Raw genomic sequence first — 19009 nt, 5'->3', positions numbered from 1 at the left:
ATTCCAACTGTCTGTAGTTCAACTGCAGGCAAGTGAAATGTAAATATTTGACAATAAAACTGCTAGTGTTTTCATTTTAATTTATATTAGTGTAGGTTTGGTTTTCTGTGTGTGCTAATGTGAGCTGTCAGGCTAGGTACTGCATTCTCTTTCATATGCTATACCGTGTTTGAGGGCTTATTGAGTGTAATTTATGTCAAAATTTACGTTTTCATGGATTTGCAAAATTATACAATTGATCGCAATAGAGGGTGAGGCCTAAAAAGGGAGATGTTGGACCATCTCTGCGACTTTTTGACCAAAGAATATGCATTTTTTCTTGTGAAACAGAGAGAAATAAAATGTATTATGACAACTTTAATCCATTTATAAGCAAAATGACCATTAAATAATCAGGAAATTAGCTCATAATTAAAAAGTGTGGGTTGAAAAAAGGTGTTATCAAAAATACTTCCTGATGAGTTCGAGCCACACAGACTGTGATGTCCTCTGCAACAGCCCGTCTGCTTGCTGCGTCCCGCCAACAGATTCTTTTACTTCTACTTCCAATGCAGAAAATCTGGACCGGCTGCCAACCGTTTGGCAAACTCAACTCCCCGTCAGACAGCCCAGCATCACATGACCTTCAAACAGGATCTGTAGCGTCCCCTCCACCCACTACCACCACGACCAACAACAACTACCACCTCCCCCCTCCAGAAAGAGCACATTTCTCTTTCTCCATTTCACAGCTATGCACATTGTAAATCCTGCTCCTCTTGGAAAGGCTCCCTCTTCTTTTCACTCTTTTCTTTTTTTTTTCTCCCTCTTTTTTTGAAATGTGCAGTGAAAACCCCCTAATCTCTGTTTAATATGGTTTGGCCGGATGTAAATACTTTTGGACAATGCCCTTAATCTGGGCCAGCCTGACAACCTCACACCGTTGCGGAGAAGCCTGCCAGGAGGAGATGGGGAGAAAAGAGGGATGGCTCGCTGGAGATCAAGGAGATGAGAGGGACAGAGAAGAGAGGGAGGGAGGAAGGGGTTCCCCCAGCCTGTTGGCTCTTTTCTTTACCGAGCTGAGCCGCACTTTATCAAAAGCACCTCTAAATTCAAGTTAAAGATAGACGTTGCCTCTAAACATCCCGCCCCGGCCTGTGCCAGCCTCAACCCTCCCATCCTTCCCCACCTCCTCTACTGACCCCCTCAGTGCCTGGCCCTCTGCTCAGCTGCGCTAACGAGCATCGGAAGCTACTGTACATCCAGAGTATCTTGGCAGCGACCAATCGTCTTTGCTCCTTTCAGTACCCTCATCGTCACCCCCACCTCCCCTCCATCCCTCCACTCTCAGAAAGGGGGTCTGGGTTTGGTCCATGGTAATTGTCATTCCAAAGACGAACTGGCCTAGTTTCAATTCAGTAGACAAGTGTAAGAAGCTCAGCCCACAAAAGCCAAGATGTCTGCGAAGTGAATACAGGACTACGACACAACACAATCACACTTCCCAAAACAACACAGAGGAACAAATCTGATTACAAGGCAGCTTCTTTGGTTCCAAATGTGGACGAAGCTGCTTCTAAATGAGACAGCAAGTTCATTTAACTTTCTTTTGTAGGGCTAAGGTAATATTACATCATACTCAATGTGAATTGTTTGTTGTTATTTGTCAAAATGACTTGGGAATCTCAACAAGAAAATCAAATGACTTATGACATCTGATTTAGGAGGAAAAACTGGTATGTAACATTGGCCAATTCCATTTTTGTTAAAGAGGTAACTAGAATAACTGTTTAATAACAAACATTTCTATACTAATTTGGCTGGCTCAGTAAATCCGGGCCAAAGCAATCAGAACTGATTAGAAAGAACAGAATTTTTCAAATTTCAAAGTGCTCTTTGAAGGCATCACATCCAGAAGACAAGAAACAGCTGATGGAAACCATCTCCAAACACACTGACACAGCAGGAGGAGACGCCTGATTGAAACGTTAAACTTTGGCCTCTTTTGACCTCGACTAGAACCCTGCCCTGACCTCTCAGTGTAGCAAGTGTGACCCCCATTCACACACAACAACACACACACACTATCACACAAGCTCTGATACTCTCCAGCAGGAATGGCTCCCCCACAAATAATGCTGCCCTGCTCTCCTAGGACAGTGATAGTGCTGTGCGTCTATATGTGGGACGCGACAGAGGCATATGTGTTGTGGAGTGTGATTAATGTAAAGGCATGCTTGTCTTTACACACACACACACACACACACACACACACACACACACGCACACACACACACACACATATATTCAAAAAACATCTAACATCTTATTCTGTGTCTAAGTGTCACTGTCATAACACTGCAAACCCAGCTGGCCTTGTCTTGACTCTTTCTCACACGGACTCTGTTTTTCAGAGAAGTTGATAATGAAATACGAGTTAAAACTTCATCAAAATTCAATCTATCAAAAATGTTATCAGCCTGTTACATGCTTTTTCCACTCTGCAAACAGAGCCAGCCTGTAAAATGGGACTCTGATGTGAAGTCCTTAACATTTTTGGGGGGGAAATCCTAGGGAGTTATAATTAGAATGTTCACGTTGTGCATACTATCTAATTCCAGTATTTTTCGATATTTAGAGCTCCATTTCTGGAGTTTAATATTTCCCATCTGAACTGTATTCAGTTTATACAGCTAGTGGATCATGAAATTTGGGCAAATACTAAAAATTATGATGAATACAGGCGGCAACAGCTTCCTCTTTTGTGGCATTTTGCTTTTTTTTAAATGAACAACCATGGTAACAAACTAATATTTTACATTATGTTGGAATGTATTGATATTATACACAACCACCCACTCATTTTGAAATAGTAGGTGTAACCATTTTACAGGTATTGTATGTATTGTAAGGAGTCAACATAAGCTGTATTATTCCCACCAATTAGAAGTGGATTTGACCAAAAAACAGTCCTAAATCAAAAGAGTGAGAAGAAAACTTTTACTGACATCACACATATCACAACATGGATTTTAAATTGAACATTTTTTGGTGCTGATAGTACAAGCATCAGCACTGAAAGTCTTCTTTAGTCTTCACTGCAACAGTATCTAGCTCACAGGGTAAATTCCAAACTTGCAGCATGACTTTGTAAAGCAGTTTGACCTGAAAAGGTGGAGGCAGGAGGGCGGTGTGTGTGTCTGTCCTCGTGTTGGGATCAACAGGACGTAAAAGCGTTTACTGCTCTGTTTATGATGTTGTTTATTAGTGCCGTGGGAAAACATGGATCTGTCTCTCAGCCCCATTGTAGTTTGGGATGTACCGCGAGCTGCCGTGTGCTTCTGATCACCTGCAGCTGAGCTGCTTCCTGTACCGACGCTTTATGCTCCTTCCTATTCTCCTCCTCTTTGAATAATAACAAAAAATAACCAATGTGATTGGGGCACGCGGGGGTCAGGAATATGTCACAGAGTAAGTATCAACATCTCAGTTCCCCTGTGGTTCTTGGACTGAACATGGAGAAACTCTAAAATGAAGCACTGTTAAAATTGTGTTTGCTTATGAGAGCAGCACAGGAGCAGGAAAGCCCTTTAATCCTATCAAGCTCCCTCCTGCTTCCCTGCAGGACAGGCTTCCACTCACTGCACAATCTGATCAGAGAGAGGAGCCTCTGTTCAGAACAGCGAACAACTGGAGCACAGTTGTCCCAAGACATCGATATCAGACGTCTATACCATAGCACACTAAACAGCATATAGTAGACCCTTAGAAGCAAAATAAGTGGAATGAACATTAAATAACTAAAGAAAAAATAATTATCTATATTTGATTTTAACAGTTTCTGAGTAAAAGAATTTCCAGCAAGCTAGCTGTGCCCGGCAGGTACCCGGATAGCCCGACGTCTCCATGCTGACCACTTCAGTAACCAGGGGGACTTCCTCGTGTGCATCCTATTACAGCCTTAAAAAGAATTAAAGAGCCAATGGGGCTTCCTACAGAGCACAGTTTGATAGTTGAACACAGAAAATGTTCAGTTACTTTCCCTGTTCAGCCAACGCCAACATGCCACTGAGCAAAGCGATCGCACTTGATGTCCAGCTGTTCCTGTGAAACTGCTCAGCGAGCATCTGACGGTTTCAAGCAGTACTTGGGCATGAGAACAGGAATGTGAACTTCTTCTGAGGCTGAAGCGAAGTACTGTCAAAACAGATAACTAAATCTATGAAAGGACAATGTCATGATATAGAAGGAGAGAGCAACAAAACCCGACATATCAGCATAAAACTCCCAACAATCTGAATTAAAATGATTATGAATACAATTCATTTTCTGTTTATGATAAAAAGGATTACAGGAAGACATCATGGCTTATGTAAGTCAGAAGGAACTTTATCGGAAAAACTGAACCAGTTCTGCCCCTGTTCTTGAGTTCACTCCTTCAGGATAAAGGTCACCGCTCACATCTTGACTAGTTAACAAGTCTGAAGTAGGGTGATGCTCAGATGGAGCAGGCTTGCCTGAAAGCAAAGCCAAAGAAATAACAAAAATACAACACAGCTGAAATAATCTAATGATTTTCTGATTTGATTTTGCAACAATACACAGCAGACAGACCAGACAGAGAATATTGTCACGAGGAAAAAATGCAGCCAATTACCAGAAACACCACACTCAAAAATAACATTTCACGAGTTGTAAAAAAAAAAAAAACTTTTGACGTAGGTTATTTAAAAAAAAAAAAAACTTGAGTCGGCTCTGCTGTCGCTGCTGTTAGCCAGCACAACACCACGTCTCCCTGTCTCTTCTTTCCAGGGAGAAAAAGGCTTCCATTACACTCTGCAGACGGTACAAGGCTTTATTATTTTAGCTCTCCTGGCAAAATAACATAAGGGGAGATTGAGGGGAGGGGGGGTTAGCTGCAATATTAGATGTGTCAGCCACCCTGGATGTGGGGGAGCTTTGAACAGAAGCACATATGAGAGCAAAGGCCCCGGAACTTCTCATCAATGCAGCAGCGAGCAAAGATAGATGGATGAACCAGAAAAGAAAGACAGAAGTTACTTAATTACATTGTACTGGGAGGAAGAGGAGGGGGGATGAAGGGACAGGGAGCAGATGTGTGAAGAGGTGCATGAGGGAAGAGGAAGAGACAGAGAGAGAGACAGAGAGAGGTGGGGGGGTTGGAAGAGCAAGAAGATGAAAGAAATGGACTCACAAGCAAGAAGAAAAGCTCACACCGCTACACAAGATACACACGCGCACACACACACACACACACACACACACACACACACACAAAAACACTGTAATTTAAGAGATGACCAGCCAGTAAGGGAGGGAGGTTTGGTTTAAAAAAGAGATTGACATGTTACACTGCTACATTCAGAGTTATCTATGAATGAATGTGTAGTAATTTGGTTTGATTTGCTCTCCTTGCCTTTTTCTTTCAATCCACTCAAGACCTGCTTTATGCTGTTCAGGGTTGCGGAGGACTGAAGCCCCCCAGCTGTACACTGCTTTTGCTTTCAATGATTCATGTCTTAATGGAGCGTGTTAAGGACAACCGCTTTTCCACTTCTGAGTTATGTTCAGTTAATGACACAACCAGCTTTACTAAAACACTTTAAGACCATTACTTGGTTAGAGTTAGAGAGCCATCATTGTTGATCATCACATGCAGTTGTTCTTGTGACCATTAGGGGTTGCACATTTTTTTGGCCTGCATGAACAAACGGATCATCTTGAACATCACACACAAGGAGTTATTTGGCCGCATTATTTGGGTGCGTTAGTTTGACTTTGAACAAGTCCAACTTCAGCTGGACCAACGTGTTTATGTTTTTTAACGTCCTGGCAAAAGTAAGACCAGAGTTCCTGTTGCTTGGAATGGTCACAAGTGGAACTGTTACCGAAAGTAAAACTAAAGAATACTGTTGTCATTCTAGTGGAAAAAAGTATAGGTGGCGTTGTTGACCACAGCTGTCAAAACACTTCTGTGCTGAACTCTGTGCTAGCCTGCCGTAAGTTTACCATAACTAGGAACTAACATTTTAGACCAACACACCCAGCCCCGTTCATTTAACCATGGTGGAGCTTGTGACAACTATGACGATGTATGACCCATTTGGCTTGAGATCATTGATGGCAATACATCGCGAATGAACGTGATAGCAAAATAAACAAAGAGTTGTGAAAGGACTGACTCGCCATCACTCCCTCTTTTGTATGTGTGTGTGTGTGTGTATTGCGCAAGTGGCGGCGGGGGATAATCTAACAAGGGTCAAACAATATTCTCTGATTTTGAATCGTATTTTCACTTAAAAAGCACATCCCTAAAGGGAAGGGGTACCCACACAAAAAGAGTGCAAAGAGTTGTAAACCTTGATTTTATATATTAACTAAATTGGATGTCCAAGTGTTTCCAAAAGTTCCAGTTTCCAATAACGCACATCGCTGGGCTTCACAAACCAAGCTCGGGGTTGGCATCTTTTAAAAATGACTCTATTTTAGAAGTTCTAACACACAGATTTGGTGTGATCATAAGGTGATAATATAGCAAAGGTTACGTAGGCAACCATGTGGGGTGAAAGTGAGTGAATCAAGGGGCTGATAGCCTCAAGCTTGGTTTGTCCCTATGTTTATCCATTTTAGTATGCGTGTGTGTTGGACTCAGCACACAACGTGCCATCTGTTTTCCCCTACCCGATACACTGTTCCATGGAAGCTGGCTCATAGCATAGACACATACACAGTCTCAAACATGTTTAAACGTGCACAGTATATACTGGCTGAGTTTTGCAATCACAGATCCATCCCGACAATTTAGACGAGATTATACAATTCAACTGATGGTGGTGACAGATCCACATGACAGAGATAAATAATCAGATGACAAATAACTTTCAAAGGAACACTACATAAACCAGCCAGTTCACTGCACAAAAGCATTTAGTCGGATTTAACAGCGGCTTCAGCTGAACCCCCCCCAAAAACAGTTCTCCAGATACAACACAATGAGACTTTTTGTTCCCCTTCATGTTGGCCTTATCTCTTAAGTATCTCAACAATTTCCTTAAGGGGAGCTTTGTAATTAAAAACCTGCTGTATGTCAACGCCACTGTAAGCCAGCGGGCGAAAAACTGCCCTGAATCACAGCCCGAGGTAGAGCAGAGGACATGTACAGGTGTGTTTGAGACAGAGTGTGTGTACATGCCTCAAAGACAACATTAAAAAGAAACAGGCAGTACATGCTGCTATCAGAGGGCTTAGAAACTGATTGAGATTTGAAAACATGCCAAAAGAGAAGGAAAGCTATCAGCTTACAATGTGTTTGACCGGGTATAATGCATGTGTATGTGCAGTGAACGGGAGCACAAGTGAAAAGAAAGACACGTTAAAAAAAAAAGCCCACTGCAGAAAAGGTGGCAGGGGTTAGATGTGAGTAGAGAACACAGACAGGTCTGTCTTTTCATCCATAATTCATTCAATGGCGCGCAGAGAGGATTTCAAAGGGCATTAATATATACATCGCCAAGGCCTGCACACAAGGTCCATAAGAGGGCCACAAGCTGACAGTGACCTGCTGATCTACAGTTGTCTGCTAGTAAACCTGAGAAAAGTCAGAAATGGACGAGAGTAAATATCCATCCCTGGTGCAGAGATAGGAAGGGCTTCTTTTTATTTTTATTTGAATGATGTTTTTTAAAATGATTCAATTCCACCCTTTTCATATGAGGTTGTGATCTGATATGAAAAGCTTTAGTAAACCCATGTTTTCCACTTTTAGTAAACTGTGTGTTCTTGGAAAAACACTGTACTTAGCAGCATAATGTGCTGAGAAAGACCAGACAACGTGAAACACAACATAAATATTGCTGTAAGTATTCATCAGGGCAAGGGCCTTAATACTTGGTGTGTCAGTTCAGATCTGCCAGCAGCTCATTTTGTAGAAAATCCATACAAGTGACAATGTTTAGCAATAAATTCTGAGGGCAAGACTTACAAGAGTCTCTAAAAGGTGTTCTACCATGAGCCCCTGTTAAATGAGACTTGTGTTTAATGTTTAATTCTCATCCAAAAAAGTGTCTAACGTGTCAATCGGATTAGGTGCATGATAGACTCGGCATAGAGCAGCCATTGTTCAACGAATCGACATTCTGCAGAGCTTGTTTGGCCAGCACGTTTCCCACGCTTGCCAAAAGATTTCTTGATAATGTTTCCCGGGAAATGAACGTCCACGCAAAGACTCGGAAAGGCAGCGTACTGCTGCGCAAGAGGAGGAACCGCTTAAGAGTAACATTACGGTCAAGTTGTCACGAACGGTCCAAATTTCACTGGGCCATAGTGAGCCCACACATGGAGCAGTGCTCATTTACATAATTGGATGATTAAAGGGTGATAGTGTTGTGGGGCGCTCCAGTGTGTGTGTGTGTGTGTGTGTGTGTGTGTGTGTGTGTGCGCGCCCTATGCTAACTTTAATATGAATAATGATTTATGTCGTGGGGGCATATGTGCATACACCTCGATGCAATGACTTAACTGAATGTTTAAAATGCGTACGTGTGCCGTTTCACAGCAAAGCTCGCAGCTGAGGAGCCACATTTTTCATCCACAGAGTGCAGGGCACCAGCGGGATGTGTGTGTGGTAAGTAAATACAGAGAGACACAGTCACACACACACACACACGAAAAGCCTCTGTTCTTTGTCATTAGGCTCTCCCATCAGTCAACCAGGCCTCTCAAACATTTCTTTTAAAACATTTGGAAATGCCACCAGCCTTTGGAGAAATAAACAATGCTGCGCACTGAGACAACATTATGGTGGACTTAATGGAAACAAGGAATTTCACGTCACACTCACTCAAACACAGACCATAGTGTCTCCTTACTTTACACATGCAGAAACACAGGCTAGGGGAAAGGTCTGAGATTCATTCCCGAGAGTCTCGTTTTTTCTTTTTTTAAAGGGCAGTTCCATTCTTTTTGCAGCTTCTCGTAAAACTCTGAAATGACTTGCTTGCAAGGCGTTTTGGGGGAAAAACCCTCTGTCTGAATAATTACAGTTTTTAAATTGAAAGTTTCTCATCGTTCAAAGTGAACTGAACTGCTTTCAGACTAAAAATAGCTGTTTTCCTTCCACAAGAGCTGTTTTAGTGTTGCCCAAAACGTACCTATGGCAGAGTGGCCCACAGGGATCACTGGTCTCATCCACATACAAACAAGTCTCAGCTCAGTAAAGACACATCAACAGTTTGGAATTTTTGTAAGCAATTGTCCAACTTGCATAACTTTAAATTCACATTTACAGGCCTGCAAAAAAACTTTCAAGGACATTTCAGTCCTCAGCACCTGCTAATTATTGACCCTGTACACATTAATCCACCCCCACTGCACACACACACATACAGTAACACAGGGTCACACACAGAAAACACAAACCTAAGTGACAACTTTGCAGCTCGGAGCTGCAGCGGCTGAGGGGAAATCGTGCCATCTGCCAGTAAACGACAGTCATTTTACCCCCACTGCTCATCCATCTGTGGACGTGGGGAACCCTGCTGGAGGCCAGAGGGCCGTGGGGGAGACGAGGTGCAGGCCGGACATGCCAACCAGGCACAGACATGGTTGCATGTGGGAAAATGCTGCATGTCATCTAGAAAACTGCCCAACTGTGTACAAGCTGAAACTGCAGCAGCTGAAGGTCGTGACAAAAAAATCCTTAAGTGGCTGAGATATTTAAGGCTCAGGTCATAATGCGACATCTGTCCAATTCTTCCTTAAAGCTCTGTAAATGAGAAAAGCAAATAAAAAGAACTACTAGATGATGTATGTCCTCCAACCGAGAAGCTTCTCCGCAGAGATGAGAAACTGACTGTTTAGATACTAGCATGGCTGCACCGGTTATCAGCATAACTTTCCATTTCACTTCAAATGGATCATCGCACCCTAAAACAGCAAATAACAGCAGCTCGAAAGAGTATCCACTGCACAGCCATGTTTGGCTTCAGGTATACAAAGATCACAGCGTGAACGCCGGCCACGGACAGGAGTTTGAAAAACAAAAAAAAACACACTCAGCTTTGTGGATGATGTCAAGCATGATAGGCTGCGATGGCTCCCAGCAGGGAAGGCAATCAGGCGTACAGGATAACAAAACGTCTACAGTATCGTTGGGGGTTTTACACGAGAGGTGTGGGAATTTTCTGGCTGTGAGGAGTGGAATTAACTCACTGTCAGCTCAGCCTCTCAAAATGCAAGCCTCCGTGAAGTGATGGAATTCCTCATGTCCTTCCAAAGCTGTGTTCATCGAGTTTCTCATACTGTGATGCTTCACAAACATAAGCATGCAATGGAAACATGCAGGTCTCAAAATCCACATCCCTGCTTCGTGCTCAATTATTTGGAAAGTAGCCCCAACATGTCCTGTAAACACATGAACATATCTCAGCTTGCTTAAGACAGCTGTGCCCTCTCCAGAAAGCACACAGCTCCTCGTCTTTCCCAATGAACTGTAGCGTGCAAAGTGTGTCAAAGACTCGGTTTAAATAACTCTCACATAAAAAGAGAAAAAAAACATGGCGGGAAGAGGGAAGAAAAAACAACAACTCTTGGCTAACGCCTCAGAAAAAGATTAGTCTGCTGTGTTTAGTTTTTTTGAGCAATATGGAGAGATTAAAGCAAACACAGTCAACGTTTACTTTGGATTGATCTTTGGGTTTGTCTCCGCCTCGAGAACAAAGTGGGAAAAATCGCGCTAAGCTCAGCGAAGCAAGAGGAGTCCAATTAAATCCTCCTTGTAAAAAAAAAGACTACATTTACATAAACAATAAATGTCTTATGAGAGCTTTCATTTGAAGTGATGAACACACAGAAAACTGAGCGCAGTTCTAAGCAGATGTCACATGTATGGAAAATGACGCAACCGATGAAGGGAAGCAAATCAACTGAATGCTGTCATTTCAGGAAACCCTTTCATCCTCAGTGTAAAAGCCAGCGTGCTGCTGTTGTGCTGCATGTCAGTGCTGCTTTTTGTGGCAGCCCAGAAATAAAAGATGCTCAATCCACAATGAAATAAAACAGTTTCAACCAGTTTGTTTGTTTAAACCAGTTGTTTGATTGAATGAATCAGTTAATAACCTCATAATTTCAGCACCAATGACTGATGTGTGATCCATAGTATGACTTTTTTACATCAGTGACACAAAATTTACGAATAATGTTCACAGTGTTGTCAGCAGTGTGTACAGTACTGTGCAGAAGTCTTGAGTATCATCTAACTGCTTTATATTTAGCTTCCATGGAGCCAGGCTGTTTTGTAATCATTCAATGTGGTCTTGAGCAATAGTTCTCCAGGCCTTCTGAAGGCCTTTAAAAGTTTTTCTTTGGACACTGGCTGATTTTTCAATAATTGTCAGTCCAGTACCTTGCTTGTTTCTTAGGCCTCCAGTGGAGCTATGAATCATTTAAGCGCAAAAGGGCCTAACTCAAGGGATGAAGCAGTGCTGTGTCTGCACATAACAGACATTTTAAAATCTTAAATTTTAAATTGTATCTTTAGACACTTACTATCGGACACATCTGCACACACCACAAAGACATTTCTTTTGTTTTGTTTATGAAAAATGCCAAAGATAACACAGTTTGACATGCATAAAATGTTATTTTTGCAAAAAACAAGAGCTAGCGGCTGAAAACTTGGCATATCTCAGCATGATGTGCAGTGTGTCCTTAAAAACTTCATCAGCACATTTTTCCATGGAAGGCTGGCTATCTTAAAGCCTTTCTTAAGGAAGGGAAACAGGGAGAAAAAGCTGAGCAATGCCAAATGACACGAGAAGTGGACTGAAAATCAGTGGCAACAGGTCTTATGGAGGGATGAATACCCCCCAGAGCCCGGACCTCAACATTACTGAGGCACTGTGGGGTCATCTCAACAGAGAACAGAACAAAAGGCAGCCAACATCCAAAGAAGCCTGGAGAACTATTCCTGAAGACTACTTCAAGAAATTACAAGAACATCGTCTAAGAGGGTCCAGGCTGTGTTGAAGAATAAAGGTACTCAGACTAAATATTGACTTTCAAGCTTCTTAGAGCTTTGTTTTTACCTCATATACTTTATTTCTACTTATGTTTGGACACAACAAAACTGCAGCACCTACTTGTCGTTACCCTGGCAAGAGATAAAGAAATGAGGGGTGGCTCTAGACGTTTGCACAGAGCTGTAAGGCACAGTATAATCCAAATATGCTCGGCTTTGATGTTGTATCCTACCTGTGGGCTGAGCAGTAGGCAGCCTGGCCGGAGCGACACAGAGAGGTAGGAGGAGAGAAAGCCAGAGTGAGCACCATAGAGCCGTCATTCCTCTGGACGGAGAGGCGAGACGCAGAGCAGCGAGGCCCGACTCCAACTCACGCAACATACTCCATCTGCATGCCGTCCAGCAGAACGGCAGCCACAGACGCCGCAAGAAACCGTCCAACAAATCCCCGCCTCTGACCTGCAAAACAACAAACATGAGTGTGGGGGGAGACAATTAGAGCTGAAGACATGACAGTTCATTATGAGGTAAAAGGTAATGAGAAAAGAAATCGACATCAGTCTTAAATAAAGCAGTAAATAAGTGAAGAAAAGCTTTGGGGTCTGCACGCATGCTCCCATATTGTGACATGACATTCCGAACAGATTTCCAAGCATTAGGGTGGAAATCCCTCTCCGTAGTTTTTCTCAGAAACTCTCTCAGAGCACCTGATCATTTTGACGGGCACACGTAGATTCTGAGAGAGACAGCTCAGAAAAAGGCCCATGTATTAAATCCCAAACGCTGAATACAAAATCATTAAGTTATCAATTATCTTTGCAGAATTAACTGATGAGAGACGAGTCGTGTTATTCCAAAGCCGCCATTCCTTCCACGGGACTCTCCTCTGCTTGAGAAATTCTTCTGCATGATTTAGTAACGGACACAAACTTATCAATCTTCCAGCAGGACTAGAAACGCTGAGTTAATAAGTACGAGTTGCTCAACAAAGCCAGCGGCTCGCAGTGGGCGGAAGAGGCATGGCAGCTATGGAGAAAGACGATGGAGAGCTCTGCCTCATGAACGCCTGAGCGGGAAGAAACTGGAATGCACTGAGCTTCACAGAGAAAGCTCTGGGTGAGGTGCCCAGAGAAGCAAAGCACAAACACACACACACTCTTACTACCTCTGTTGGACTCCTCAGAAAACCCTTGACTGCGAGGTGTCTGCTGTGACAAAAACACACGTCTGATGAGCACATACGCTGCTGTTTCACTGAGCTGCACCCAGCCGCACAGTCAAGAGAAAGGTTGTGTTGTCTTTAGTCTTAACAGCGGCGTTTTTCTTTCCCTCGGAGGACCCGCGACCCGTTCCTTGCTCAGCACAAACTGCAAGGCTTTCATTTGCGCCTTATCAGTTTTTCAGCACTGAAAACACCAACTAAAGGCACACACACTGTCCTAATCTAAACGCTGCACCTTTCATGCCTCTGCAGCCTATAATGTCATCTATATGTGCTGAGGGGGGCTCTTGTTCTCCTCTCTAAGCCCATCCTCACCTTCTTGCAGCCCAGCACGCCTACACGCTGCTGTTTTTTGTTTAAACAGCACGATAACGACTCAATTCTCCAGGCAATAATTGCAAGCCCCTTTGAATCGCAACTTTTTGTTTTCTCTGGCAGGCGCAGAAACACGCACGTTTTGAAAAAGGAAAAAGGGGAAAAAAAATCTATTTAGCAATTTTGCGGGGCACAACAACAGAGCTGATGAGGCTCAAAAAGTTGGTTCTTGTCAAAAGAGCAGATCTGTTTGAACAAGGACAGTGTTGGACGCCACGCGAGAAGAAAGTGGAACACAGAAACGAACTGACTAATCTGGTGTCGGATGGTAGTTTAGACAAAGTGAATCCTTGAAACTGAGGAGGAGCCAAGAGTTGACACATGACTGATGGTGTTAAATGGAGATAAATGATCAATGTGTAAGAGTGGTAGGTAACTTAAGCCCATTCTTGACTAAATAGAAGCTTCATTGTCAGTTCTTCTTACACACTGAGTGAAAAACTCAAATCATAGCACTGGGCAAAAGTCTTTTGCACCCCCCCGCATTTCCTTATATTTTGCTTCCAAGCTGCCAGACTGTCTTGTAATCTTTGAAAGTGGTCTTGAGCAATAGTTCTCCTGGCTTTCTGAAGGTTGTTCTTTGGACATTGCTGCTCTTTCACTCATTTCCAGTCCAGTCCTTTTCCCCCCGGCCATTTTCTAAGGAATGAAAGTGTCTGTTTGTTCAAACATAAAAAAATTAAGCAGAAGAAAAGGCACCTAACTCAAGGGATGAAACTGTGTTGTTTCTACACATAATAGAATACTCAGCAAAGAACCAATTTCAAATAGTATCTTTGGACACTTCGTTACCAACAGCCTGTCACAAAGACACATCCTTTGTTCACGTTTCTTTAGTTGAATCGATCAAAAAATACAAAGATGAAACAGTTTTGGAAACATGAAATTCCCTAAGATTAAGATTAGATTTATTGTCATGCATACAAGCATACACACACTTTACACAACTTTAAACAAAACTGGACAAGTGGAGGACAAACAAAGAAGTCTGATTCCCCCCCAAAAAAACTATCTACGGCAGATGAACAGCATCTGAAAATGATGTCCTTAAGAAAGAGGAAAATAAGCTGCAAAGACCTGACACAGGACCTGAGAGATGCATCTGGACCTTCAGCTGATCCATCTACTGTTGGCCCAAGCCTCATCAGAAATGGTCTCCATGGAAGGCTGACTGTCACAAAGCCATTCTTAAAGAAGGGAAACAGGGAGAAAAGGCTGAGCTATGCCAAATGACACAAGAAGTGGACTGAAAATCAGTGGCAACAGGTCTTATGGAGGGATGAATCCTCCCCAGAGCCCGGACCTCAGCATTATTGAAGCAGTGTGGGATCATCTGACAGAGAACGGAACAAAAGGCAGCCCACATCCAAAGAAGAGCTTTGGGATGCCTGGAGAACTATTCCTGAAGACTACTTAAAGAAATGGCAGAAAGCTTGTCTGAGAGAAACTCTGTGAGGCTGCATTGAAGAATAAAGATGCTCATACCAAATATTGACTTTAGACCTCATTAGAATAGTACAGACACTGGTTTTGACTTATTTACTCTGTTACCACTGATATTTGCACACAAATTGCATTTTTTCCTGGCAAAGGTATAAATAAATGGGGGGTGGCTCAAGACTTAAGCATAATACATCAATAACCAGCCCTTAAAAAGCAGAAGAGCAGGATCTTGATCTTCTCCAGAAGTTCAAAGGCTCAAAAGATTTTTTTCTTCTATGTTAATATTTCCTTAAAGCATGAAAGGGAAACACAACCGCATCAGTGAATAATACATGAACATTATTCATGCAGGACTATTTTCACATTGTAAAGCTCAGAGGCAGAAAAGGCCTTCCAGCAGAGTTCAAATCCCTGTCATCGCTCTCCCCTTAGTGAGGATCAATGCAACGCGGTCACATGCTAGTCACACCTCTGCGGAGTGCCAGCAAGCTTTAATTATTAAGCTGGAGAATCAACAGCCAGAGGTGGATCCATGTTGTCATTTTGGCAAAGGGGGATTGCAGGTTTTTAGGCGAGTGAAAGTGCAAACAGAAGGCACACAACAAGATAATTTCTAACGTTTCTTTTTCTGCTCATTTTCTTTCACATTTCTTTCTTTTATGCACGACTCCCACCCTTTGTCTCCTCGTCTTGTCCCCTACGCCACTCCTCCATGCACTCATCACCAGCAGCCTCTCTTGAGAGCACTCAGTCAAACGCACCCTCAGGTGTGAGGAGATATTGATCAGCTGAGGGGCAGAGAGGGCTTTGTAGTCAAAGCTGTCAGAGGTGCAGCACCACACCGAGTGAGAAGTGCTGGACTCGCCTCACCTCGGGCTGACAGTCAGATGTGCTGCGTTCTCTTATGCGTCCACAACACCACACTATTGTCCTCAGCAGGAGGCAGACTTTTTAGAAGCACACAGCTTCACAGGATTACGCTACATGAAAACATAGTTCATAAACCAGCATGTGCACGTAAAGCTCTGTCAGACTTTATTGTTAAGACTAAAGGACAATTAAAATGCTATAAATCTTAATAAGGCCCAGTGTTACTTGCCTTGGAAACATTTTAGTCCTTGTAGAGATATCATGATACAAGGAAAACAGGCATTGGATTCAACAGAGCCACATCTAATTTAGAATATGGTCTGATATAGGAATATAGAATTATTCAGGAATAAAATATGCTTTAAAATGAAGCTGGAAAGTTCCCAGATGAGGATCCCAGGTTTATTCTAAATCAAGGAAACTCCTAAAAGAAGTCGGCTGAAGTCAATGCTGCCACACATTATGTTTTTCTGGATTTGGCTTTAGAATGTATGTATGGCAGAGATCAGCTTTTCCTCTCCCACTAAAGAGGTTAAAGGCAGTTATCTCTTTGTGGGAGAAACCAGAAGAAGAAAACAGTAAAAATAGACGGTAAAAACTAAAAGCTGAGCGATGGTCTCAAACAAATTTCGATCATGAAAAGAGGCAACCAGCCTCATTCTTAACCGAAATGTGACTGAGGCTGAGTGAGAACCGCGAACCGACAAGCATCATTTTTAGTTTAACTATTATCATCTGCACGATTGTTTAACAGCTGCGTTCTTTTAATAGGTTAATCCAATATCCCATGAGTCCCAAATCTCATGTCAGCCTGCCTCTCTCTCACTCACAGAACGAGACAATCCGCTAATTTCCCCCCCGGTTTAGATTTGACGTGCTGCGATTCTCAGAGCTGAGCTGAGTGGCCAAAATCACCATCTGAATCCCATTGAGGCGCATGTGTGTTTGAAGAGGGGATGACTGATCTGCTGCTGAGGGGAGAGAACCGCACGGTTCGTTCATTCAAAGGGAGGAAGAAGGAGAAAAAAACTGCTGCTTTCTGGGGAAACTTCAGAGATGATCAGAAGCGCTGGGGAGTGAGAGGGGCTGATGTGCAATTCAGATTTCAGCTCCGCGTCCGGGAAGACGTCACCGGCAGCGAGGAGAGGAGAGCAGAGGGCTCGTGCTGACGAGCAGAGAATGGGAGGATTTTACATTGTGATAATGGAATTGTAGACAGATACGTCTGATTTACCGTGAATAGAAGCAAACTCCGTTGTAAAGTTGAACAAAAACATCAAATATCTTGATGGACATAAACGTACGTAATTCGTACGCGTTTCCCTTCTTTCCAGGGTTTCTCAGGAAGATGAAGTGAAGTTATCTTAAAACTGCCCGGAATTAGGTGCTGGGAAGGACTTTTAATTTGGACGCCATTCTTTAATGAAATTGATTCGTAACCTAAAAGAAGTAAAGACTCAGTCAATCCCAAATGTGCGAGCTATTCTGTGCGTAAATTCATCGCCCGCCACACACAGCGTAGACCGCATTTACTGGCGTTAGTGGAACACCGTCAGACTCTGGGTCCAAACCCTGGACGTGTTTGCGCGCACGGACTGCGTCGGGCAGAACGCGCCAAGAGCGCACAGACCGGGAAAGACGGAGTCTCCTCGCCACCTGTGCCGAGAGGCTGCAGCGGCGCTGGTCCCGAACCCGCAGCTGCAAGTTTCACACAGAACTGTAACGTGACTGAGCCACTTAACGCTGTGACGCTGGAACCTGTCAGACGCGCATCTACAAGGAAGTGGAACCGTCTCTTATGAATCCGCCGCTGCGAGACAGCTTTTAAAATAATAATAATAATAATAACAATAATAATAATAATAATAATAATAATAATAATAATAATAATAATAATAATAATAATAATAATAATAATTCTTACCCAAAGTATTCCGTTTTGACAGAAAACCAGCTTTGAGATTCCAAATGTCACTTTAATCTTTTAATCTTTAATTGGAAGAAAACCAGCCTTTATTCTCCTTTAAACTTCACAAAATCCACACTTTAAAATCCTGACGTCCAAACGCTTCTGGAGCAGTTTGGCGACAGCGGGAAGAAAAAATAACTCAGAAATCCTCCTCAAGACGAGAGCCTCCGACTTGGGCTCCGCCGCTGTGAAATCCAACTTCTCCACTAAATCCCGCTCTGCGCTGCGCGCTGCTGTCCACACAGTCCAAAGTATCCGAACCTCCAAAACGCGCTCATCCTGTCCCGAGCGGAGCGCTGTGAATGACGAGACGCGGTGAACGTGGCTCTCTCCGGCGCCCAATGCCTGTTGCGTGTTTCTGCTTCAAGGATCACCCAACTCGGTCTGGTGGCTCTTCTCAGACTGCAGCTCGTGAAGTAGGATTTGCCAGGTGCTACAGTAAAGTCAGCCCGGCTAAAAAGCCCGAGGACTTCCGCGTGTTCCTTTCAGAATAAATGTTTAGCGCCGAAACTGTGACGCAATGCTTTTCGAGTGCGTAGGAAAGGGTTAGAGTCGATGGTGTTCGGTGAAAATGCGGCAGGCTGAGTGAAATGAGAAAAAAAAACACACCACTGACAAATTCCGACTTCACGTCAGAAGAAAGAAACCTTTAGTTCAGTAAAAGTTATTATTCTGCTTTGAACTACGTCTGGTTTGTAGCTTTTCTTGCTAATATTTTGTGAGGCAGCTAGATGTTTAAGCCTTATTTTGGATCTTTATTACACATTGTTTTACAGAAAAGATTTTTAATTTAGTTTATTCTCTAAATGAGCAACAAACTGTCTATTAGCCATTATCATGTTATTACCATATTAACGGCCTCACGTTTTAAGGCATTTTAAGGTGTTAATCTGTTCCACAGTCGTTTGTGGATACTTTGATATATTTTAAACCCACCAACACTTGTCGAACTTGTGGGGAAATATTGAAAACATCTGTAAGATCTCAATGAAATAACTCGACATATAATTAAAAAAAAGGTTAAGCGGTTCTACGTAGCTATGTGAGTGATCAACAGATCAGATTAGTCGCATTTACAGCAAAGCAAAAATAGAGATTATGCTTTTGTTTTGAA

The 19009-nt window shown here is 42.9% G+C and overlaps 1 protein-coding gene across 6 annotated transcripts in view; it reads right to left on the bottom strand.

Moving 5' to 3' along the window:
* The window catches only part of fgfr3 (fibroblast growth factor receptor 3), a 67731-nt gene extending 49426 nt beyond the window's left edge, over positions 1-18305 (bottom strand). For 3 of the 6 annotated variants that reach the window (XM_072366152.1, XM_072366154.1, XM_072366155.1), the window contains exons 1-2: positions 17851-18305; positions 12250-12475 (exon numbers count right to left, since the gene is read on the bottom strand). In XM_072366152.1, coding sequence (XP_072222253.1) covers positions 12250-12397 — 148 coding nt within the window. In that variant the 5' untranslated portion in view covers positions 12398-12475; positions 17851-18305. The remainder of the gene's footprint in view (positions 1-12249; positions 12476-17850) is intronic. The other 3 variants (XM_072366153.1, XM_072366157.1, XM_072366156.1) reach the window with 1 other exon arrangement.
* Between the last annotated feature and the right edge of the window lie 704 nt (positions 18306-19009).

This window comes from Leuresthes tenuis, unplaced genomic scaffold (assembly GCF_036924035.1).
Source record: "Leuresthes tenuis unplaced genomic scaffold, fLeuTen1.0.hap1 SCAF_15, whole genome shotgun sequence".
NCBI lineage: Eukaryota > Metazoa > Chordata > Actinopteri > Atheriniformes > Atherinopsidae > Leuresthes > Leuresthes tenuis.
The sequence above is the reverse complement of the archived record's forward strand: the minus strand, read 5'-3'. Positions and strand labels throughout refer to the sequence as shown.